Source organism: Symphalangus syndactylus, chromosome 24 (assembly GCF_028878055.3).
Source record: "Symphalangus syndactylus isolate Jambi chromosome 24, NHGRI_mSymSyn1-v2.1_pri, whole genome shotgun sequence".
Taxonomy (NCBI): Eukaryota; Metazoa; Chordata; class Mammalia; order Primates; family Hylobatidae; genus Symphalangus; species Symphalangus syndactylus.
The window spans coordinates 14,123,039-14,141,100 of record NC_072446.2 but is presented as its reverse complement, the minus strand read 5'-3'; the positions used below and the strand labels follow the sequence as shown (position 1 = coordinate 14,141,100).

The following is an 18,062-nucleotide window of genomic DNA, read 5'->3' as shown; positions in this document are numbered from 1 at the left end:
AGTGAGTGATGGGTAAGTGACTGAGGCCATGAAGGATAGGGGGACTTGGACAGCCAGAGGTGGCTGTGTTTCCAAAGGAGGAAAAGGGATGAAGAGGATGACAACAAAGTCATTCATTTCCTTAACACGGTTCAGCATTGTGTGTTCTGGATGATCAGAGGGTCTGAGTGCCTGAGAGTTTGCCCCCCACAGAAGGAGGTTGGAAATTCAATTTAAAAAATGTTAAGTTTAATTTTAGAATAGCATTTTTTTTAATTTAGAGTATGTTTGGAGTTACAGAAAAGTTGCAAAGATAATAAAGAGAGTTTCCATATACGCGACACCCAATTTCCCCATTCTTAACATATATTACTGTGGCACATCTGTCACGACTAATGAACCATTGTTAATATGATGAATACATTATTGTTAACTCCATATTTTATGCAGATTTCCGTGCTTTTCCTCTAATGTCCTTTCTTTGCTTCTGGATACCACCTTACCTTCACTTGTGATGCCTCCTTGGGCTCCTCTGAGCTGTGACACCTTCTGACACTTCCCTTGTTTTTTATGACCTTGCCCTTGAGAAGTACTAGCCAGTGTTTTATAGAATGTCCTTCAGTTTAAGATTTTCTGATGTTTTTCTTATGACTTGACTGGGGTGGGCTTTGGGGGTGAAGACCACAAAGGTGAAATGCACGTCATATCACATCATATCAAGAGTACCTCCTATCAGCAGGACTTATCGGTAACGATGTTGACCTTGATCACCTGGCTTACCAATGGCTTCCCAGAGTCCCACTATTAAAGTTGCTTTTCCCCCGACTTTCCATCCTGTAGTCTTTGGAAGAAAGCTGCTAAGCATAGCACTCAGTTAAGGGGTGGAAGTTATGTTCCATGTCCTGGAGGGAGGAGTATATCTAACATCAATTATTTACAATTTTTCTGTATGGGAGATGTGTCACTTCTACTCTATTTATTATTCAATCATTTCTTGATGTCGTTATAGACTCAAGGATATTTATTTTCTACTTTGATTTGTTTATTTATTTATTTTTGTAGAGACAAAGTCTTGTTATGTTGCCCAGGCTGGTTTTGAACTTCTGGGCTCAAGCGATCCTCCCGCCTTGACCTCTCAAAGTGTTGAGATTACAGGTGTAAGCCACTGTACCCGGCCTATTTTCTACTTTGGGTTATAATCCAATACTATGTTATTTATTTTATTATTCAAATTGTCACAGCTTCAGCCATTGGGAGCTCTTCCAGTTGGTGTCCCTTTGACATGTTCTCATTATTTTATCTTTTGAGCACTTCCTTACTTTCTACCTATACAAGATGTTCCAAGTTCACCTCAAATATTCCCTACCCCAGGCCAAGAATCATCCATATTTCCAAAAAGTCCTGGTTTCCATTTCTGGGGAAATGGTATGAGAAACTAACATCTGAGGCATGGGTGCAACGAAGTGTTTTTAACATGAAAACTTTACTCTGGTGACTTCTGTTTCTGGCAATATGGAGGATTAGACATGCTGAGTGACCCTTCCCATCAAAACAACTCACATGCTGGATAAAATATTGTAAATGCATTGATAAGCCAGCATAAGGAGTGTTCTGAAGCCAAACAGTGAAGGGAAGATTAAGCCCTTAGGGATAAGCTGAGTCCCAAAGCTGGTTTTTTGTTTTTTTTTGTTTGTTTGTTTGTTTGTTTGTTTTGTTTTGTTTTGTTTTGTCCTGGGGAATTGTGGAAGCCTGTGAACAAGTGATTTAATTTTCTCAGTACTTTAGGTTTTATAGGACAAAAGACAAAGCTCAGGGCCCACCCAAGTTGGGAAGTCTAGCAGGATCCTTCAGTGTACAATGAGCCCAAAACACTGCCCCTAGCCCCAAAGGAAAAGTGTCAGGTGGAGGCACTCAGTGAGGGGAAAAGGCCAATTATCCTAAGAATCAGGAGCACAGGGTAGGCTTCCCAAAGGTTTGCAGCACAAATTCACACTACCTAGGTGGTCTGAAAATCTTAAACTGAGACCTGAAAGCTACCCTGGTCAGTGCCCACCCTCCACTTCTACCTGGAATAAGACAAGGCAAAGGCAAATTCTTTCTGGAGGAGCCACCCTCAGCCCAGGTGTGGCTGATTGTATATTCTGCAGACACTGAAACAATATTTCCTACACGATGTGCTCTCCTAGAAACTTGCCATATCCCACCAGGAGGCAGAGTTTCCATCCCCACCCTTTCAAACTGTACAGGCCTCTTGACTGCCTCAAAGGATAAAATGCAGTGAGCAAGTGATCCCACATGACTTCTGAGGCTAGGTTAGAAAAGGTGATACAGCCTCCATCTGGGACTCTCTCTCTTTCTCTTTCTCTCTCTCTCCCTCCCTCTCTCTGACACTAGCTTGCAAGCCCTGAGCTGCTATGTAAAAAGTCCCGTTACCTGAAGCCTTGATCTGGAGAGACAGCTCAGAGACAAAACATATAAGTCACAGAGAAATGACCACAGAGTCCCAGGTGTTCCCATTGGCTGAACTCTTCCAGCCAGGGGCCAGACCTGTGAGCATGCAAGCCTTCCAATGATTCCAGACTGGATAATGAAGAATTTGGCCTTACCCAGAAAGATCTGGCCTTTGTCCTGGTGTTTGGGAAGTAATCTCTGGGTCCTCAGAATGTTTTAACTGATAGGAGTATTCACCTGGTAGCCTTGTGTCATACTGGATAGTCATAACAAGGTGATTGGGGGTGGGGGCTGGCCAGACAGCAAGGGGTTGGCTACCAAAGACCAACAGTGTGGCTCAGGGTGGGGACTTGGGATCATGTGATATCAGTTGACCTGGAGACTGAAATCATTCATATGGGCAATCAATCAATCATGTGTGCATAATGGAGCTTCAGTAAAAACTATGGACACTGAAGCTCAGGCAAGCTTCTATGGTAATACTCCATGCACTTTGTTACTCACTGACACTAAGAGTCACACATCCTGTATTAGTTTGTTCTCACACTGCTAATAAAGACATACCCAAGACAGGGTAATTGTAAAGGAAAGAGGTTTAGTGGACACACGGTTCTACATGGCTGGGGAGGCCTCATAGTCCTCTATGGCTGGGGAGGTCTCACAGTCATGGCAGAAGACAAAGGAAGAACAAAGGGATGTCTTACGTGGCAGCAGGGAAGAGAATTTGTGCAGGGGAACTTCCCTTTATAAAACCATAAGATCTCATGAGACTTACTCACTATCACGAGAACAGCATGGGAAAAACCTGCCCCCGTGATTCAATTACCTCCCACCGGGTCCCTCCCACAACACTTGGGGATTATCACAGTTCAAGGTGAGATTTGGGTGGGGACACACAGCCAAACCATATCATGTCCTGACTCCATGGGGGAGGGCGACAGAAGCTCCACATTTGGAGCCCTCTGCCCTATGCTCGTCTTCCCTTGGCTGATTTGATCTGTATACATTCCCTATAATAAACCAAAACCATGAGTACACTTGCTTTCAGTGAGTTCTGAGGGTTCTTCCAGTGAATTATCAAACTGGAGAGTGGTTTGAAGACACCAACAAACTTGCAGTTGGTGTCAGAGGGAGGGTGATTTAGGAACTATGCCCTTTAACTTTGTAGTTGGCCCTAAACTCCCTGCACAGACTCAGCTGCTGTTTTACAAAAGCCACATGAGAGGCTGAGCGTGAACCACCCAGCAGAGCCCAGTCAACCCCCATAAGTGTGAGTGAGAATAATTAAATGGTTGTTTATATTTGGGCTGCTAAGTTTTGGAGGTAACTGAAATGCTCAGCCTCCAAGGATTCTCACAGATAAGGTCAAAGGCAATAAAACACACAAGGAAACAGGCCACACTGAGCCAAAGCCCCCAGAAACAATAAAAGTAGAACTGCACACAAGTCAGGCACTGAACAGACTGTAAAAATAAGTATGTCTACTATGTTTAAAGAAATAAAAAAGGGATTGGTAGCTATGAAGCTGTTGTCTCTCAGCTCCAAATTAACCCTCTACACCCTGCTCTGACATACTGGGGCTGAGTCTCTGGACATGTCATTTCTCCTCAGTCAGCGGGTTTTCTCTCAGGCTCCACTGGGAGAGGCACTCAAGGAAGACCTGAAATCAGAAGAGGGGAGAAGGGACCAGTCTTTCCTGTCCTGTTCCTGTTCTTGACAGTGTTGCTTCAGCAGTGATCTTTCATCCGAAAGCAGTAGTTGTTCAGTCTCCATGTGGTTTTGGCACTCCCAGAAGTAGCCTCATTGTATCCCCTCAGAGGCCCCAGCCCTGGCCAGTGCTCCCTCCTCAGGAGTCCGTGGCCACCTCCATGAAGCCCTCCCACTGAGCTCCTGAAGTCCCATAACCCCAGCATCTTCCCTATGTTCTCTTAACCCTAGGAACAGTAGTTTCTTCCTGCCATTACTACCCTTGTGATACCTCAATGTCTTCTTCTTTTGGCTTTGACAGTTCGCCATTACCTGTTTAACCAGTTCCTTATACTAAATTATCTTTGTTAAAACAGCTGGTGTAATTTCTGCTTTCCTGGCTGGACCTTGACTAACAGAGCACTTGGTACCAAGAGTGGTCCCAGGAAACAGACTCTCAAAGAAGGGGTTCTGGGATTGGATTGGCCACATCCTCATGCTTGACTGCAGTGCCTATGAAATATAGAATACAAGCACAGGTGTGCTGAATACCAGCTGGTGAGAGCCAGTCATACACACCTCTTTTCAACTCTGTGTTCAGTGACATCCCATTGGCAGCCTAAAATCAGTCATGGTGGGAGTGTTTATACCATAGAAATCTGCAAAAGCTGGCTGGGCATGGTGGCTCACAGCTGTAATCACAGCACGCTGGGAGGCTGAGTCGGGAGGATCACTTGAGGCCAGGAGTTTGAGGTTATGGTGAGCTACGATCGTACCACTGCACTCTGTCCTGGGTGACAGAGTGTGACCCTGTCTCAAAAAAATAAAATCAACCGCTTTTCCCCTGGCTGGCAGCACAGAGGCCACACGGTGCCTAGAGTTACTGTAAAAGACGTGAACCAGCAGGAGTTTGTCAGAGCTCTGGCAGCCTTCCTCAAAAAGTCCGGGAAGCTGAAAGTCCCCGAATGGGTGGACACCGTCAAGCTGGCCAAGCACAAAGAGCTTGCTCCCTTTGATGAGAACTGGTTCTACACGCGAGCTGCTTCCACAGCGCGGCACCTGTACCTCTGGGGTGGCGCTGGGGTTGGCTCCATGACCAAGATCTATGGGGGACGTCAGAGAAACGGCGTCATGCCCAGCCACTTCAGCCAAGGCTCCAAGAGTGTGGCCCGCCGGGTCCTCCAAGCCCTGGAGGGGCTGAAAATGGTGGAAAAGGACCAAGACGGGGGCCGCAAACTGACACCTCAGGGACAGAGAGATCTGGACAGAATCGCTGGACAGGTGGCAGCTGCCAACAAGAAGCATTAGAACAAACCATGCTGGATTAATAAATTGCCTCATTCATAAAATAAATAAATAAAATCAACCAACCACACAAAAAAACAAAGAAAAGGAAATAAAAGGAATCTGCAAAAACTACAGATATTATTTCCCCCCGAGAGAGCCAGTTTACTATACACCAGTGATTACAAGTAATCAATGGCTCATACTGACATCACTACTAATATCATTTGATTGTGACAATGTTCCCACTGAAGTAAGGGCACGGAGAGCCATGGGACTGCCACACTTACATGGTAGTGATGACTTCAGGACCATGGGATGAGATAGCTATTTCTGAGTTCACTGGAGTTATTATGGCAAGTAAAGGACACGCGCCAATCTTTAAACTCTCAGCTTAACTCACAGTCAGAGAACCAGAGGGATTCTACAGAGCCCTGAAATAATCCTTTATTTCTTGTAGTTGTAGATTTTTTTTTTTGAGGTGGAGTTTTGCTCTTGTTGCCCAGGCTGGTGTGCAATGGCATGATCTCGGCTTACTGCAACCTCTGCCTCCCGGATTCAAGCTTTTCTCCTGCCTCAGTCTCCCAAGTAGCTGGGATTACAGGCAGCTGCCACTACGCCCAGCTAATTTTTTTGTATTTTTAGTAGAGACGGGGTTTCACTATGTTGGCCAGGTTGGTCTCAAACCCCTGACCTCAAGTGATACACCCGCCTCAGCCTCCCCAAGTGCTGGGATTACAGGTGTGAGCTACCGCACCTGGCCTAGCTGTAGATTTTTGACCTTGCTGAAAATTATACTCAAAATTTAATTGAGTGGGCTGCAGGATTACAACATAAATGGAATTCATACATTTAGCAGAATCTCAAGCAGTGTGTTTGGCTGTGTACTTTGTGTGGCTGAGAAACGACCAAGAGCACAGAGGTGCACGGGCCCCTGGGTAATGGATGATCAGGGACGGAGAGAGCAGATATGGATATGTGGTGAGGAAGTCTGGGAGGAGGTACTAGATACCTCTCAGGATAGGTGTGAAGACACTGGTGTCTCGGCCAAGCACGGTGGCTCACGCCTGTAATCCCAGCACTTTGGGAGGCCAAGGCAGGTGAATCACGAGGTCAAGAGTTCAAGACCATCCTGGCCAACATGGTAAAACCCCGTCTCTACTAAAAATACAAAAAATAGCCGGGCGTGGTGGTGGGCGTCTGTAATCCCAGCTACTCGGGAGGCTTGCGTGAACCTGGGAGGTGGAGGTTGCAGTGAGCCGAGTTTGTGCCACTGCACTCCAGCCTGGGCAACAGAGCAAGACTCCGTCTCTAAATTAAAAAAAAAAAAAAAGACACTGGTGTCTCATGTGAATGCCTGCTCAAAGACATCTACTGCAGCAGCGACTCTATTAATTGAGTGGACAAGATGGCACATTCCGCAGACAACAGTCAGCCTTTCCCACAGCTGTGCCATTGCATGCTCAATGAGCTTATTTATGCAGTGGCCATGGTGGCAGGTGTGGAGGCTCTGTATGGGCTTAGGAACGTGGGCTTCCCCTTACCAAAGTGACCTGGCAGAAGAGACCAACACTAAAGCTTTGTTATGGCACCATTCCCTGGGGGAGGGCAGAGGAGCTGGGAACCAGTGTTAAAAAACCTATAAATGTGGCCAGGCACAGTGGCTCATGCCATTAATCTCAGCACTTTGGGAGGCTGAGATGAGAGGATTGCATAAACTCAGGAGCTCAAGACCAGCCTGGGTAATGTGGTGAAATCCCATCTCTACAAAACATTCAAACATTAGCCGGGTGTGGTGGTGCCTACCTGTAGTCTCAGCTACTCGGGAGGCTGAGGTGGGAGGATGGCTTGAGCCCATGAGGTAGAGGTTGCAGTGACCCAACATTGCACCACTGCACTCCAGCCCGGGCAACAGAGGGAGACCTTGTCTCAAATAATAATGAAAAAAAAAAAAAGAAAAATCACAACCTATAACTACTTGGATATGTAAAAGAACAAAATAGAACTTACAGGCTTAAAAAAATAATAAACAAAATGAAAAACTCCTGAAACAGGTTTATCAATAGCCTAAGAGATAATTAGTGACTAGAAAAAAGATCTGAAGAACTATCCAGAACATGGAACATAAAGAGGACAGATTAAGATGTGATAGAGAGGTTAATAGACATGGAGAAGGGTACAAGACTTCTGTCTTTTTCTTTCACAATCCACAGTAATAAATGTATTTTACTTGTGACTCACTCCATAGATCTGTGTATAAGTATATTAATAAACACAACTGAAACAAAAGATTCATGAAATAAAACAATACACTCCAATATATTATATTCTTGTTCTCCAATATATTATATTCTCGTTCTTTCTCAACACTGGTAACAATCTACTACATTGATTTTATAAGCCACTGTTGGAAAACAAGCTACAGCTTGAAAAATATTAGTTGAATAACTACTAATCACACTACAAGATGTAAAGAGTGAGAGAATGAGGTTGAGATAACATTTATTTTTATTTTTTCTTTTTTTGAGACAGGATCTCACTCTGTTACTCCAGGCTGGAGTGCAATGGTATAATGGTTCACTGCAGCCTCGACCTCTTGGGCTCAAGTCCTCCCACCTCAGCCTCCTGAGTAACTGGGACTACAGGCATGCACCACCATGCGTGGCTAATTTTTTTTTTTTGTATTTTTTGTGGAGATGGGGTTTCACCATGTTGCCCAAGCTGGTCTTGAACTCCTGGATTCAAGCAATCTGCCCGCCTTGGCCTCCTAAATTGCTGGGACTACAGGCATGAACCACTGTGTCCATCCAAGATAACATTTAAAAGAGATATTGTCATATATAATACATGGATGAACTTTGGGGACTTTATGCTAGGCAAAATAAGCCAGTCACAAAAGGACAAATATTGTATGATTCTGCTTACAAGTACCTAGACTAGTCAAATTCATGAGGCAGGACGTGGAATGGTGGTTGCCAGGGGCTTAGGAGAGGGAGCATGGGGAATGATTGTTCAAGGGGTACAGAGGTCTAGTTTTGCAAGATGAAGGGAGTTCTAGAGATGGATGATGGTGAGGTTGCACCACAACAGGAATGTTCTTAATACCACTGTATACTTCAAAATGATAGATAGTAAATTTTATGTTATGTGTATCTTACCACAATAAAAAAGTAAAATTAAATTTAAAAAAAAAAAAAAAGGTATTGTCTGAGAGTTTTCAAGAATAATGAGGCCGGGCGCGGTGGCTCACGCCTGTAATCCCAGCACTTTGGGAGGCCGAGGCGGGCGGATCACGAGGTCAGGAGATCGAGACCATCCTGGCTAACACGGTGAAACCCCGTCTCTACCAAAAATACAAAAAATTAGCCGGGCGTGGCAGCAGGCGCCTGTAGTCCCAGTTGCTCCGGAGGCTGAGGCAGGAGAATGGCCTGAACCTGGAAGGCGGAGCTTGCAGTGAGCCGAGGTCGCACCACTGCACTCCAGCCTGGACGACAGAGCGAGACTCTGTCTCAAAAAAAAAAAAAAAAAAAAAAAAAAAAAAAAAAATGAAAGACACCAATCATCAAATTCAGAAAGCCCAAAGAATTCAAGGCAGGATAAATAAAAAGATACAGCATGAGCTGGGCATGGTGGCTCATGCTTGTAATCCCAACACTTTGGGAGGTTGAGGTGGGTGGATTACCTGAGGTCAGGAGTTTGAGACCATCCTGGCCAACGTGGCAAAACTCCGTCTCTACTAAAAACACAAAAATTAGCCGGGCATGGTGATGCGTGCCTGTAATCCCAGCAACTCAGTAGGCTGAGGCAGGAGAATCGCTTGAACATGGGAGGCGGAGGTTGCAGTGAGCTGAGATGGCGTCACTGCACTCCAGACTGGGGGACAGAGCGAGACTCCGTCTCAAAAAACAAAAAAAAAGATACAGCATGGTAAAACTGTAGAACATGAGAAGAGGGAGAAAAGACCAACAACCTATGAAGGAACGACGTAAGATTGTCACTGGACTCCTGAGGAGTAATGAGGGGGAACAGGCAAACAGTGGATGGCAATCGACTGTGCTGACAGAGGACAGCTGTCATTCAAGCAAGCAAGCCAAAATATCTTTCAAGAACAAGGGCAAGGCCAGGTGCAGTGGCTCACGCCTGTAATCCTAGCACTTTGGAGGCTGAGGCAGGAGGATCACTTGAGCCCAGGAGTTTGAGACCAGCCTGGGCAACATAGTGAGATTTTACAGAAAATAAAAAAATTAGCTGGGCGTGGTGGTGCAGGCTTTTAGTCCCAGCTACACGGGAGTCTGAGGTGGGAGGATTGCTTCAGCCTGAGAGACACAGGCTGCAGTGAGCCATGATCATGCCACTGCACTCCAGCATGGGCAACAGAGCAAGACCTCATCTCCAAAATAAATAAATAAATAAATAAAAACAACAAAAGGCAAAAATGAATCCATTTGCAGACGAACAGAAACTGAGAGGGTTTGCACCAACAAAGCTACAAAAAAATAAAATTTAAAGGATTTACTTCAGGCAAAAGGAGAGCGATCCTGTTGGTGAAAGCTGAGATGCAAGAAGAAAAGGTGGATACAAATGGTAATTGTGTGGCTGAATCTAAACTAATGTTGACTGAATAAAACAATTTAGTAATGTCTCCTGGGGTTACAATGGCAAAGATTAAACTTAACATACACTACATTAAGGTGTATAATTTAGAGGATGGGTGATTAAAGTACTCCAAAGTCTTTATATTTTAAGGAAACAGGGTAAAGACATTTTTACAAATATTTAAAGATACTGGACTTTCACAAGGTAAGTATGCATGCCCAAAATTTTGAAGTAACCACTAAAACTTAGAAATAGAGTAAATAGGTGAAGAAAATCAGGATGAGAATAAAAATAAACCCTAAAGAAGAAAGGAAAGGGGAAAAAAAACAGGCAGGACAAATAGAAATAACAAAATACAATGGTAGAAATAATTCCAGATATATTAGTAAATATAATAAATATAAATGGACTAAATGCTCCAGTTAAAATACAAAGGTTAGTCTTTTAAAAAACCTTTTTATCATGAAAAATTTCAAGTATACAGCAAAGTGGGAGAAACAGTACAAGAAAACCATATACCTTCGATGTTGAGTCAGCCATTGTTAGCAATTTGCCACGTTTGTCTCAGCTATATGGGTATGTATAGGAGACTTATTAAGAACACCTATTTTACTTCCATAGTAAACATAATATAATGAAATACAATTTAAACAGTAATCATGATGTAGAGTATCCACTTTTGAGGTCAAGCAGATCTGGATTCTCCAGCAATTTTTAATTATTTAACTTACTTGTGTGGTTATTTATTCAAAAGATGTCTCTTCACTAGGCTATAGTAAAACGATTGGAATCAGGTTAGCTTTTCTGATCATTGTATTTCTAAATATTTGTTGCATAAACAAATAGAATTTACTAGTAAAGAATTCAGCACAGTGCCAGTCGCATAGTAAACATTTAATGTAGGGTAGCTTGTATTTATTGTAGTTGCTGTTGTTATTGGAAGCATTCAGTAGAGTGATACAAAATAAATAAGCAATAATTGGTAGTTTATTATATTTATAATTATTATTTACAAGACGTCACAGTGCCTAGCCCATATCACTCACCCATAAACATTATAGTTATACTAAGTACTTTCACTATTATTCAGAGTCTCTAACAGTGCCTGGCACTACATAAGCAAGAGAAAAGTGGAAGTTTATTCTAATTGTTATTATTGAATAAAGCACTTAACACGAGGCTGGCCCCCAGCGTGCCCTTAATAGTTTTCGCGGTGGCTGTCCTAGTTGGACTACAGACCCCGCCTCCTGAGCGGCCCGGAGCCCCGCCCCTTGCTGCCCCGCAGTTCCGCCCCGTGGCTTGTGCCGCGCCTGCGCACTGTCCCGGGAGGGGCTCCACGCGCGCAGCTTTAGTCCCCGCCCCTGGAGCCGGCGGCGCAGGCCGCAGCTTCCCGCCGCCCGAGCGGGCCAGCCTGCTGCGTGCGTGCGTGTGTACGTCTCTGCGTGCGTGCGTGCGTGCGTGCCGTCAGCTCGCCGGGCACCGCGGCCTCGCCCTCGCCCTCCGCCCCTGCGCCTGCACCGCGTAGACCGACCCCCCCGCAGCGCGCGCACCCCTTAGAAGACCCCCGCCCGTGCCCCGATAGGTCCCCGCCTTTTTGTAAAACTTAAAGCGGGCGCAGCCTTAACGCTTCCCGCCCCGGTGACCTCTCAGGGGTCTCCCCGCCAAAGGTGCTCCGCCGCTAAGGAACATGGCGAAGGTGGAGCAGGTCCTGAGCCTCGAGCCGCAGCACGAGCTCAAATTCCGAGGTAAGCCCCAGAGGCCGCCACCTTCCTGCCCGCGGCCCCCGCCCCAGTTCTGGAGGGACGGAGCCCGGCGCGGCGGGTGACGTCGGCCCTCGTCCCCACCCCGACGGCGCTGTGGCGGGGGGCGGCGAGGCCGGGCCGGGCCTTGGCGCTCGCCGCGCGCCCCAGAACTGCCCGGAGTGGCCGGGACCCGAAAGGGCTGGTGCGGGAGCCGGGGCCTGCGCCTCCACGACCCCCAGCCTCCTGGGACTTGCCCTCGAGGCACTTGTCACTTTGCTTGTAACTTACCAGTTTGTGATCCTCTTTAGTGTGAGCCTCCACCGCTGCCTTTGCCTAGAAGGTTCTTCCCCTGCTCTGTGACAGTGTTGACCTCGGGGCTTAGTTGAGGTGTCACCTGCTCAGAGAGGCCTGCTGTGACCACCCAGCCCACCGTGCACACCTGCTGTCGTTCCCTATTCCGTCACTGTTTTGTGGTCAGCACGGCACTTTTCATAACCCCAAATCACTGTTTCAATCCTAGAAGGGAAACTGCATGAGGACAGGCTCTTGTCAGTTCGCTGCTGTGTACCCAGCACACATTATACGCCTAGTAAATAAATATCTGTTGAACCAACAAATAAACATGTTGAACCAACAAATGAACCTCCTCAGGACTTCTGATGGGATTGGGCCCATTTTCCTTTCACTGCCTCTCTCATGCTGTCTCCTGGATGCGGCTCAGGGAGGCTGCCAGGGTGCTGGGATACTTTTTCTCCGCAGAGCTGCCTGGAGCAACACCTGCGGTGATGGGAAGCCGTGACCCTGGTTTCTCCCAGATAGTATTACCTCTGTAATTTGTGCCTTTATGTTTTCTATGTTGTTACTTCTTTTTTTTTTTTTTTTCTACCTTCACCAGGGCCACGAGGTAAAAGGTTCTTGTCTGACGTACTCATTCCTTCTTTTTGCGTGTATCCAGTGATGTGGAAAGCTCTGGGGAGGTGATGGGTGCACAAGACAGACAAGGCCTCTGCTCTCATAGAGCTTACCTTCCGACGAGGACAGACAAACCAGCACATAAGATCACTGCAGATAGCGCTAAGTGCTGTGTAGGAAATGGAACAGTCTGACTCCATGGAAGTGTACTTTAGATTGGAAGGCCAGGTCTCCACTATATCGCTAGCACCGGGCTCACAGTAGATGCTCAGTTGGTATTTATGATGGAATGAATGGCCAGAGGCTCTCCAGTTTATATGTCCTATTGGGAAGTAGTGTAGGATAACTTACCCAAAGTTACCAGTTGGCAAATGGTACATTTGAACCCAGACTTCAGAGTTCACGCTCTTAACCGTTATGCTGTCTGATCGCTGGGAAATACTCCAGAATGGTGGCTGTCACTTTGCCTTCCGAGTTAACAATGTGAAATAACTGAATTTACAGAGAACCAAAGGCTTTCCAATTAAAATGAAAAAACCGAAAAACCCCACCAAACCTACTGTGGATTGTAATTCCAGGATAGTACTTCAGCTTTCATGATGTTCTCATGGCCTTCTGGGGATGCCAGATTGGGAAAGGAGTCCAGGTAGCTAAAGTGAAAATAGTGAGCCATAGTTTCCACTTGAGTTGTCTGAAGTTCTTTCTCTGTTTGGGAGGCCTGGCTTGACTTCTCCTGAGAATTGGTGGGTTCATTCGGTTAGTCCACAGACGTGTACTGAGTACCTGATCTGTGTGTCAGATACCCGGAGAAGCCAAGTCATATCAGCTGTACTCTCCCATTTTCCCTCAACCTCCTCCCAGTACTTTAGGGAAGGGGGCCGGTGAGAATAACAGCCAGGACAGGACAATGATGTAGGGTAGTCCAGAGTGCTCCAGGAGCATTGAGGAGGTCAACTCCTGAAAGAGGTGTCATTTGAGCTCAGTTATAAAAGTCGAGTAGAAGAAGGCTCAAAGAAGGAAAGGGTGGGGAACATTTCAGACAGGAATTTGCATGCGCAGAGGCACAAACCCTGAGATGACTGGGCTCCTTTGGGATGCCACTAGTAGTTTGTTTTTTTTTTGAGATAGAGGTCTCACTCTGTCACCCAGACTGGAGTGCAGAGGCGCCATCTCACTGCAGCCTCTGCCTCCCAGGTTCGAGTGATTCTCCTGCCTCAGCCTCTTGAGTATCTGGGATTACATACAGGCATGTGCCACTACGCCTGGCTAAATTTTGTATTTTTAGTAGAGATGGGGTTTCACTGTGTTGGCCAGGCTGGTCTCAAACTCAGGACCTCAAGTGATCCGCCCTCCTTGGCCTCTCAAAGTGCTGGGATTACAGGCGTGAGCCCGGCCACCACTAGTGGTTCTGAATGACAGCGACAAAGAACATTTGTTGTGGTTGCCTGGCAAGATGGGAGACAAGGCTGGTGAGTAGACAAGAGTCAGATCTCAGTTCCTTTATGCATAGGTGCAGCCAGTGTCCAAGTTAAAATTGTGTTGCTTCTCCTTGAGCAGTCCTTCCTTGCATTAACTTTCTGAAAACCTCCAAATCCCAGTACAAACTCTGTTGTCTAATATGATGTTATGGAAAGAGGCACTCATTTGAAAAAATTTAAGATTTCGTTCAATTGTTTTACTGAAAGATGTGTGACCTTACGCCACTTCACTCCTCAAAGCCTGGGGTCATTCTTCGGTCAATGGGGATGATGCTCATGTCCACGTTGCCTCTTGTAGAAAGTGTTTAGAAGGAATGACATGGCTGTTAGCGGCTTTGTAAGTGCATAGTACTATACAGAGATTAGACAACCACTTAACCACTTAAGTGGTTTCATCACTTCTGTACCTGAAAGGTGTGGCAGAGAATAGCGATCATTCTGGCCCTGGATTGGCCAAAGTAATTATGCCAAAGTCACTGGATATTTTTGCTGGGGAAGTGGTCCAAGAGAAGTGGTACCAAATTGTTGAAGGCCTCTGGCTCATAACTTTAGAAGAGACATCTGTGTGTGTTCTTAAACGACATCATGAGGTGTGTTTGTTTGTTTTAAGCTGAATGCTAAGACAGTACAATTAATAGAGACTGAATACTCTGACTTACTTAGAGATAATTCATTTCAGGATGAGAAATGGCACACTTAACTGGTTTCTTCCAGGTTACTCAGGGTGACGACTCTGATTTCTGGTGGTTCACCTAGATGAACCTCTGAGCTAACTTTACTTGAGAAGGTAATAACTAAAATGCCCATTCAAAGGAAAAATTATGTTTTAAATGCAGCCTAAGTTGATCGTATGGGATTGTATATTGTCAGACTCTTTAATCTTGGGAATTTTGTGTGGTATGTTAAATTTAAGGATGTTACAGAAGAAAAAAACGCAAATTTATATGACCTTATGCACTTTTATAGGAAGTACTATGCTGCATCATAAATATCAAAAGGAGAAAGCCTGGTGGCTTCCTGAAAGAAGCATGACACAGGAGGATTTGCCTAGACTTAAGGTTGATTTTCATGAGATATTTTTAGTGAGTGAACATTAAGCTCTTTCAGACTAGGGGTATCTTTCTGAGAGAGTAAATGTTTTTGTTTTTTGGCAGGGTCTTGCTCTGTCACCCAGGCTGGAGGGCAGTGGTGCCATCATAGCTCACTGTAGCTTCAAACTCCTGGGCTCAAGAGATCCTCCTGCTTCAGGTTCCGTAGTAGCTAGGACTACAGGTGCCACCATTCCTGGCTAATTTTTAAATTTTTTTGTAAAGATAGAGTCTTGCCATGTTGCCCAGGCTGGTCTTGAATTCCTGGCCTCAAGGAGTCCTCCCTCCTCAGCCTCCCGAAGTGCAGGGATTACAGGCATGAGCCACTGCACCCAGCCTAAGTGTGTGTTTTATATTTCTTTTTGTCTTTTTCACTAAGTCATAGGAGTTTTTTAAAATTGTCACTCTTTCTGTTGATCTCAGTTCGTCCGAGTCCTAATCGTTTCCTTGCCATCTCCTCACTCTGAGATCCCACTTGTTGTCCAGCTCAAAGAGAGCTTTCCGAATGAGTCACTTTCAAGGCATTATATAGCGCTCTTCTTTCATTCCCTTCTCCCTCCCCTTCCATGAGAGTCCATCTGTGGTAAATAGTATGTCATATATTTTTTGGTCATGGTTCAGGACTCTAGATCATTCTTTATATCCTAGCCCATTCCCCTAGCAATGATACCGTCACATGGAAATGGTCTGTTGAACGTCCATCCTCACTAGGTTAAGGTTTTTTTTTTTTTTTTTTTGAGATGGAGTTTGGCTCTTGTTGCTCAGGCTGGAGTGCAATGGTGCGATCTTGGCTCACTGCAACCTCTGCCTCCCGGGTTCAAGCACTTCTTCTGCCTCAGCCTCCCGAGTAGCTGGGATTACAGGCATGCGCCACCATGCCCGGCTAATTTTGTACTTTCAATAGAGACAGGATTTCTCCATGTTGGTCAGGCTGGTCTCGAACTCCCGACCTCAGGTGATCCACCCACCTCGGCCTCCCAAAGTGCTGGGATGACAGTTGTGAGCCACTGCATCCAGCCGGTTAAGATTTAAACATAACTGTGGATGCATTTACTTTTGCTTTATTCCTTGACTGAACCAATGGCCTTCAAGAAGTCTTAGATAGTCCTGCCATTAGTAGGGATATCAGATGGGAGGGCACCAATGAATCAGTGTAGTTGAGTACCACTTTTGGGAGAAAATAGAAACTTGGACACTCTAAATGATGGTTTAAGGACGTTGTTTTGTTTTGTTTTTTTTTTTGTATAAGAAAAGCTGGCTTAGACTCTTTAGTTCAGCCCTTCAAGTTGATGTATAATTTAAGATTGTTTAGGAAGTTAAAAAATCTAAAGCCCTGTGGATATAGTTCATTCAGTGCAGTAATTATCTTTCAGATGCCAAGTACAACATTAATTCTTTAGCTTTAGCATAGCACTGATTTTCTTAACGTTTCGTGATCACATAGAGCAGACTGTGTTTTACAGTACAACAAAGTGTCAGCCATGTGCTGAAGATTCTTCATGGTAGTGGTTTAGATCCACCCTGAATAGATTATCTTCATTTATTTAATTATTAAGTAGCTTGCTTATCAAAAGCGGCATTAAACTTACTAAACTTGAGTCAAACTTAAATCTTCATAGATAGTACCATTTACTTCTGAAATCTTGTTCCTGGGAGAAAAATGTGGACTGGAAGTTAACTTTCTTTTATCCACCTATTCACTACTTTTTCTTCACAGTTAACTCCTGAGGGGAAAAAATGTATAGTTCTTGGCCATGTGCTTATATTTGTAAAGCAATGATGTTTCCTTAATGTGAGTGGTTGTGACATAGATCACTGTTATCTTCATAATTACCTGGGAGCTTTTCATCCAGGTGTGGATTTACGAAAATAATTAGTCTGAATTGATGCTTATTAAACATTAACACTATCTTTTATTTATTAAAATTGTATGCATGTTTCCTTCAAATTGCTGAAGGCAGAATACTGAGAACTTTGACCCTGTGTTATTATCGCTAAGTAGTTGAAAATTAGGGGAGGAGTCAAGGGAGTATATTATATTGGTTATCACTCAAATACCACCCCTAGGCTTGATTTTTAGAACCGAAACTTGAATTTTTACATAAAGCATTATCTCCAAAAGTGTCTTTTTTTTTTTGAGATGGAGTCTTGCTCTGTTGCCAGGCTGGAGTGCAATGGCGCTATCTTGGCTCACTGCAACCTCCGCCTCCTGGGTTCAAGCGATTCTCCTGCCTCAGCCTCCCGAGTAGCTGGGACTACAGGCACGTGCCACCACGCCTAGCTAATTTTTGTGTTTTTAATAGAGACGGGGTTTCACCATGTTGGCCAGATGGTCTCGATCTCTTGACCTCGTGATCTGCCCACTTCGGCCTCCCAAAGTGCTGGGATTACAGGCGTGAGCCACTGCGCCAGGCCAAGAGTGTCTTATATATCCCCACTTTTTTGAAAAATTTGCTGTCTAAAGGATGATCATGATTTGGGACAAATGAGCACAGCTTTCACCTAGATGACAAGAAAGATTAATACAAAGAGTGCTGAGTTCCATTAGTCAAGACAAGGTTGCCATAGAATGTCTTCAGTAAAATAAAACAAAAGCCTTTTGCAGTTATTTTGCACTGAGGATTGTGTTAAAAACAAAGTTGCATTATGGTTTCCAGACTGGCATCCTTGTTTTTTTCTATCATTTTAGGCCCCTTTCAGGCTGTTATCAGCATAGCATATCCAGGATTGCTTTGGCCTTGCTCAGTGGGTATGTGCATTCTTTGAAGTTCTTACCTGACAGACGTGGGCAGCTGGCTTTACACAAGGAAGAGTTGTTTAAAGAGCTTTGTTATGGAAACAAAGTT

The 18,062-nt window shown here is 44.9% G+C and overlaps 2 protein-coding genes across 6 annotated transcripts in view; both read left to right on the top strand.

The window, feature by feature from the left end:
• Positions 1–4,941: 4,941 nt before the first annotated feature.
• Positions 4,942–5,463, top strand: LOC129474405 (small ribosomal subunit protein eS19-like; the record flags this gene model as incomplete). Its single annotated transcript, XM_055265703.2, has 1 exon — positions 4,942–5,463. A coding segment is annotated over one exon (483 nt), but the record flags the coding sequence as incomplete, so codon positions are not given.
• Positions 5,464–11,308: 5,845 nt separating this feature from the next.
• The window catches only part of VAPB (VAMP associated protein B and C), a 69,752-nt gene continuing 62,998 nt past the window's right edge, over positions 11,309–18,062 (top strand). For 2 of the 5 annotated variants that reach the window (XM_063633444.1, XM_063633442.1), the window contains exon 1: positions 11,309–11,741. In XM_063633444.1, the coding sequence (XP_063489514.1) occupies positions 11,684–11,741 (58 nt within the window). In that variant the 5' untranslated portion in view covers positions 11,309–11,683. The remainder of the gene's footprint in view (positions 11,742–18,062) is intronic. The other 3 variants (XM_063633443.1, XR_010119350.1, XR_010119349.1) reach the window with 3 other exon arrangements.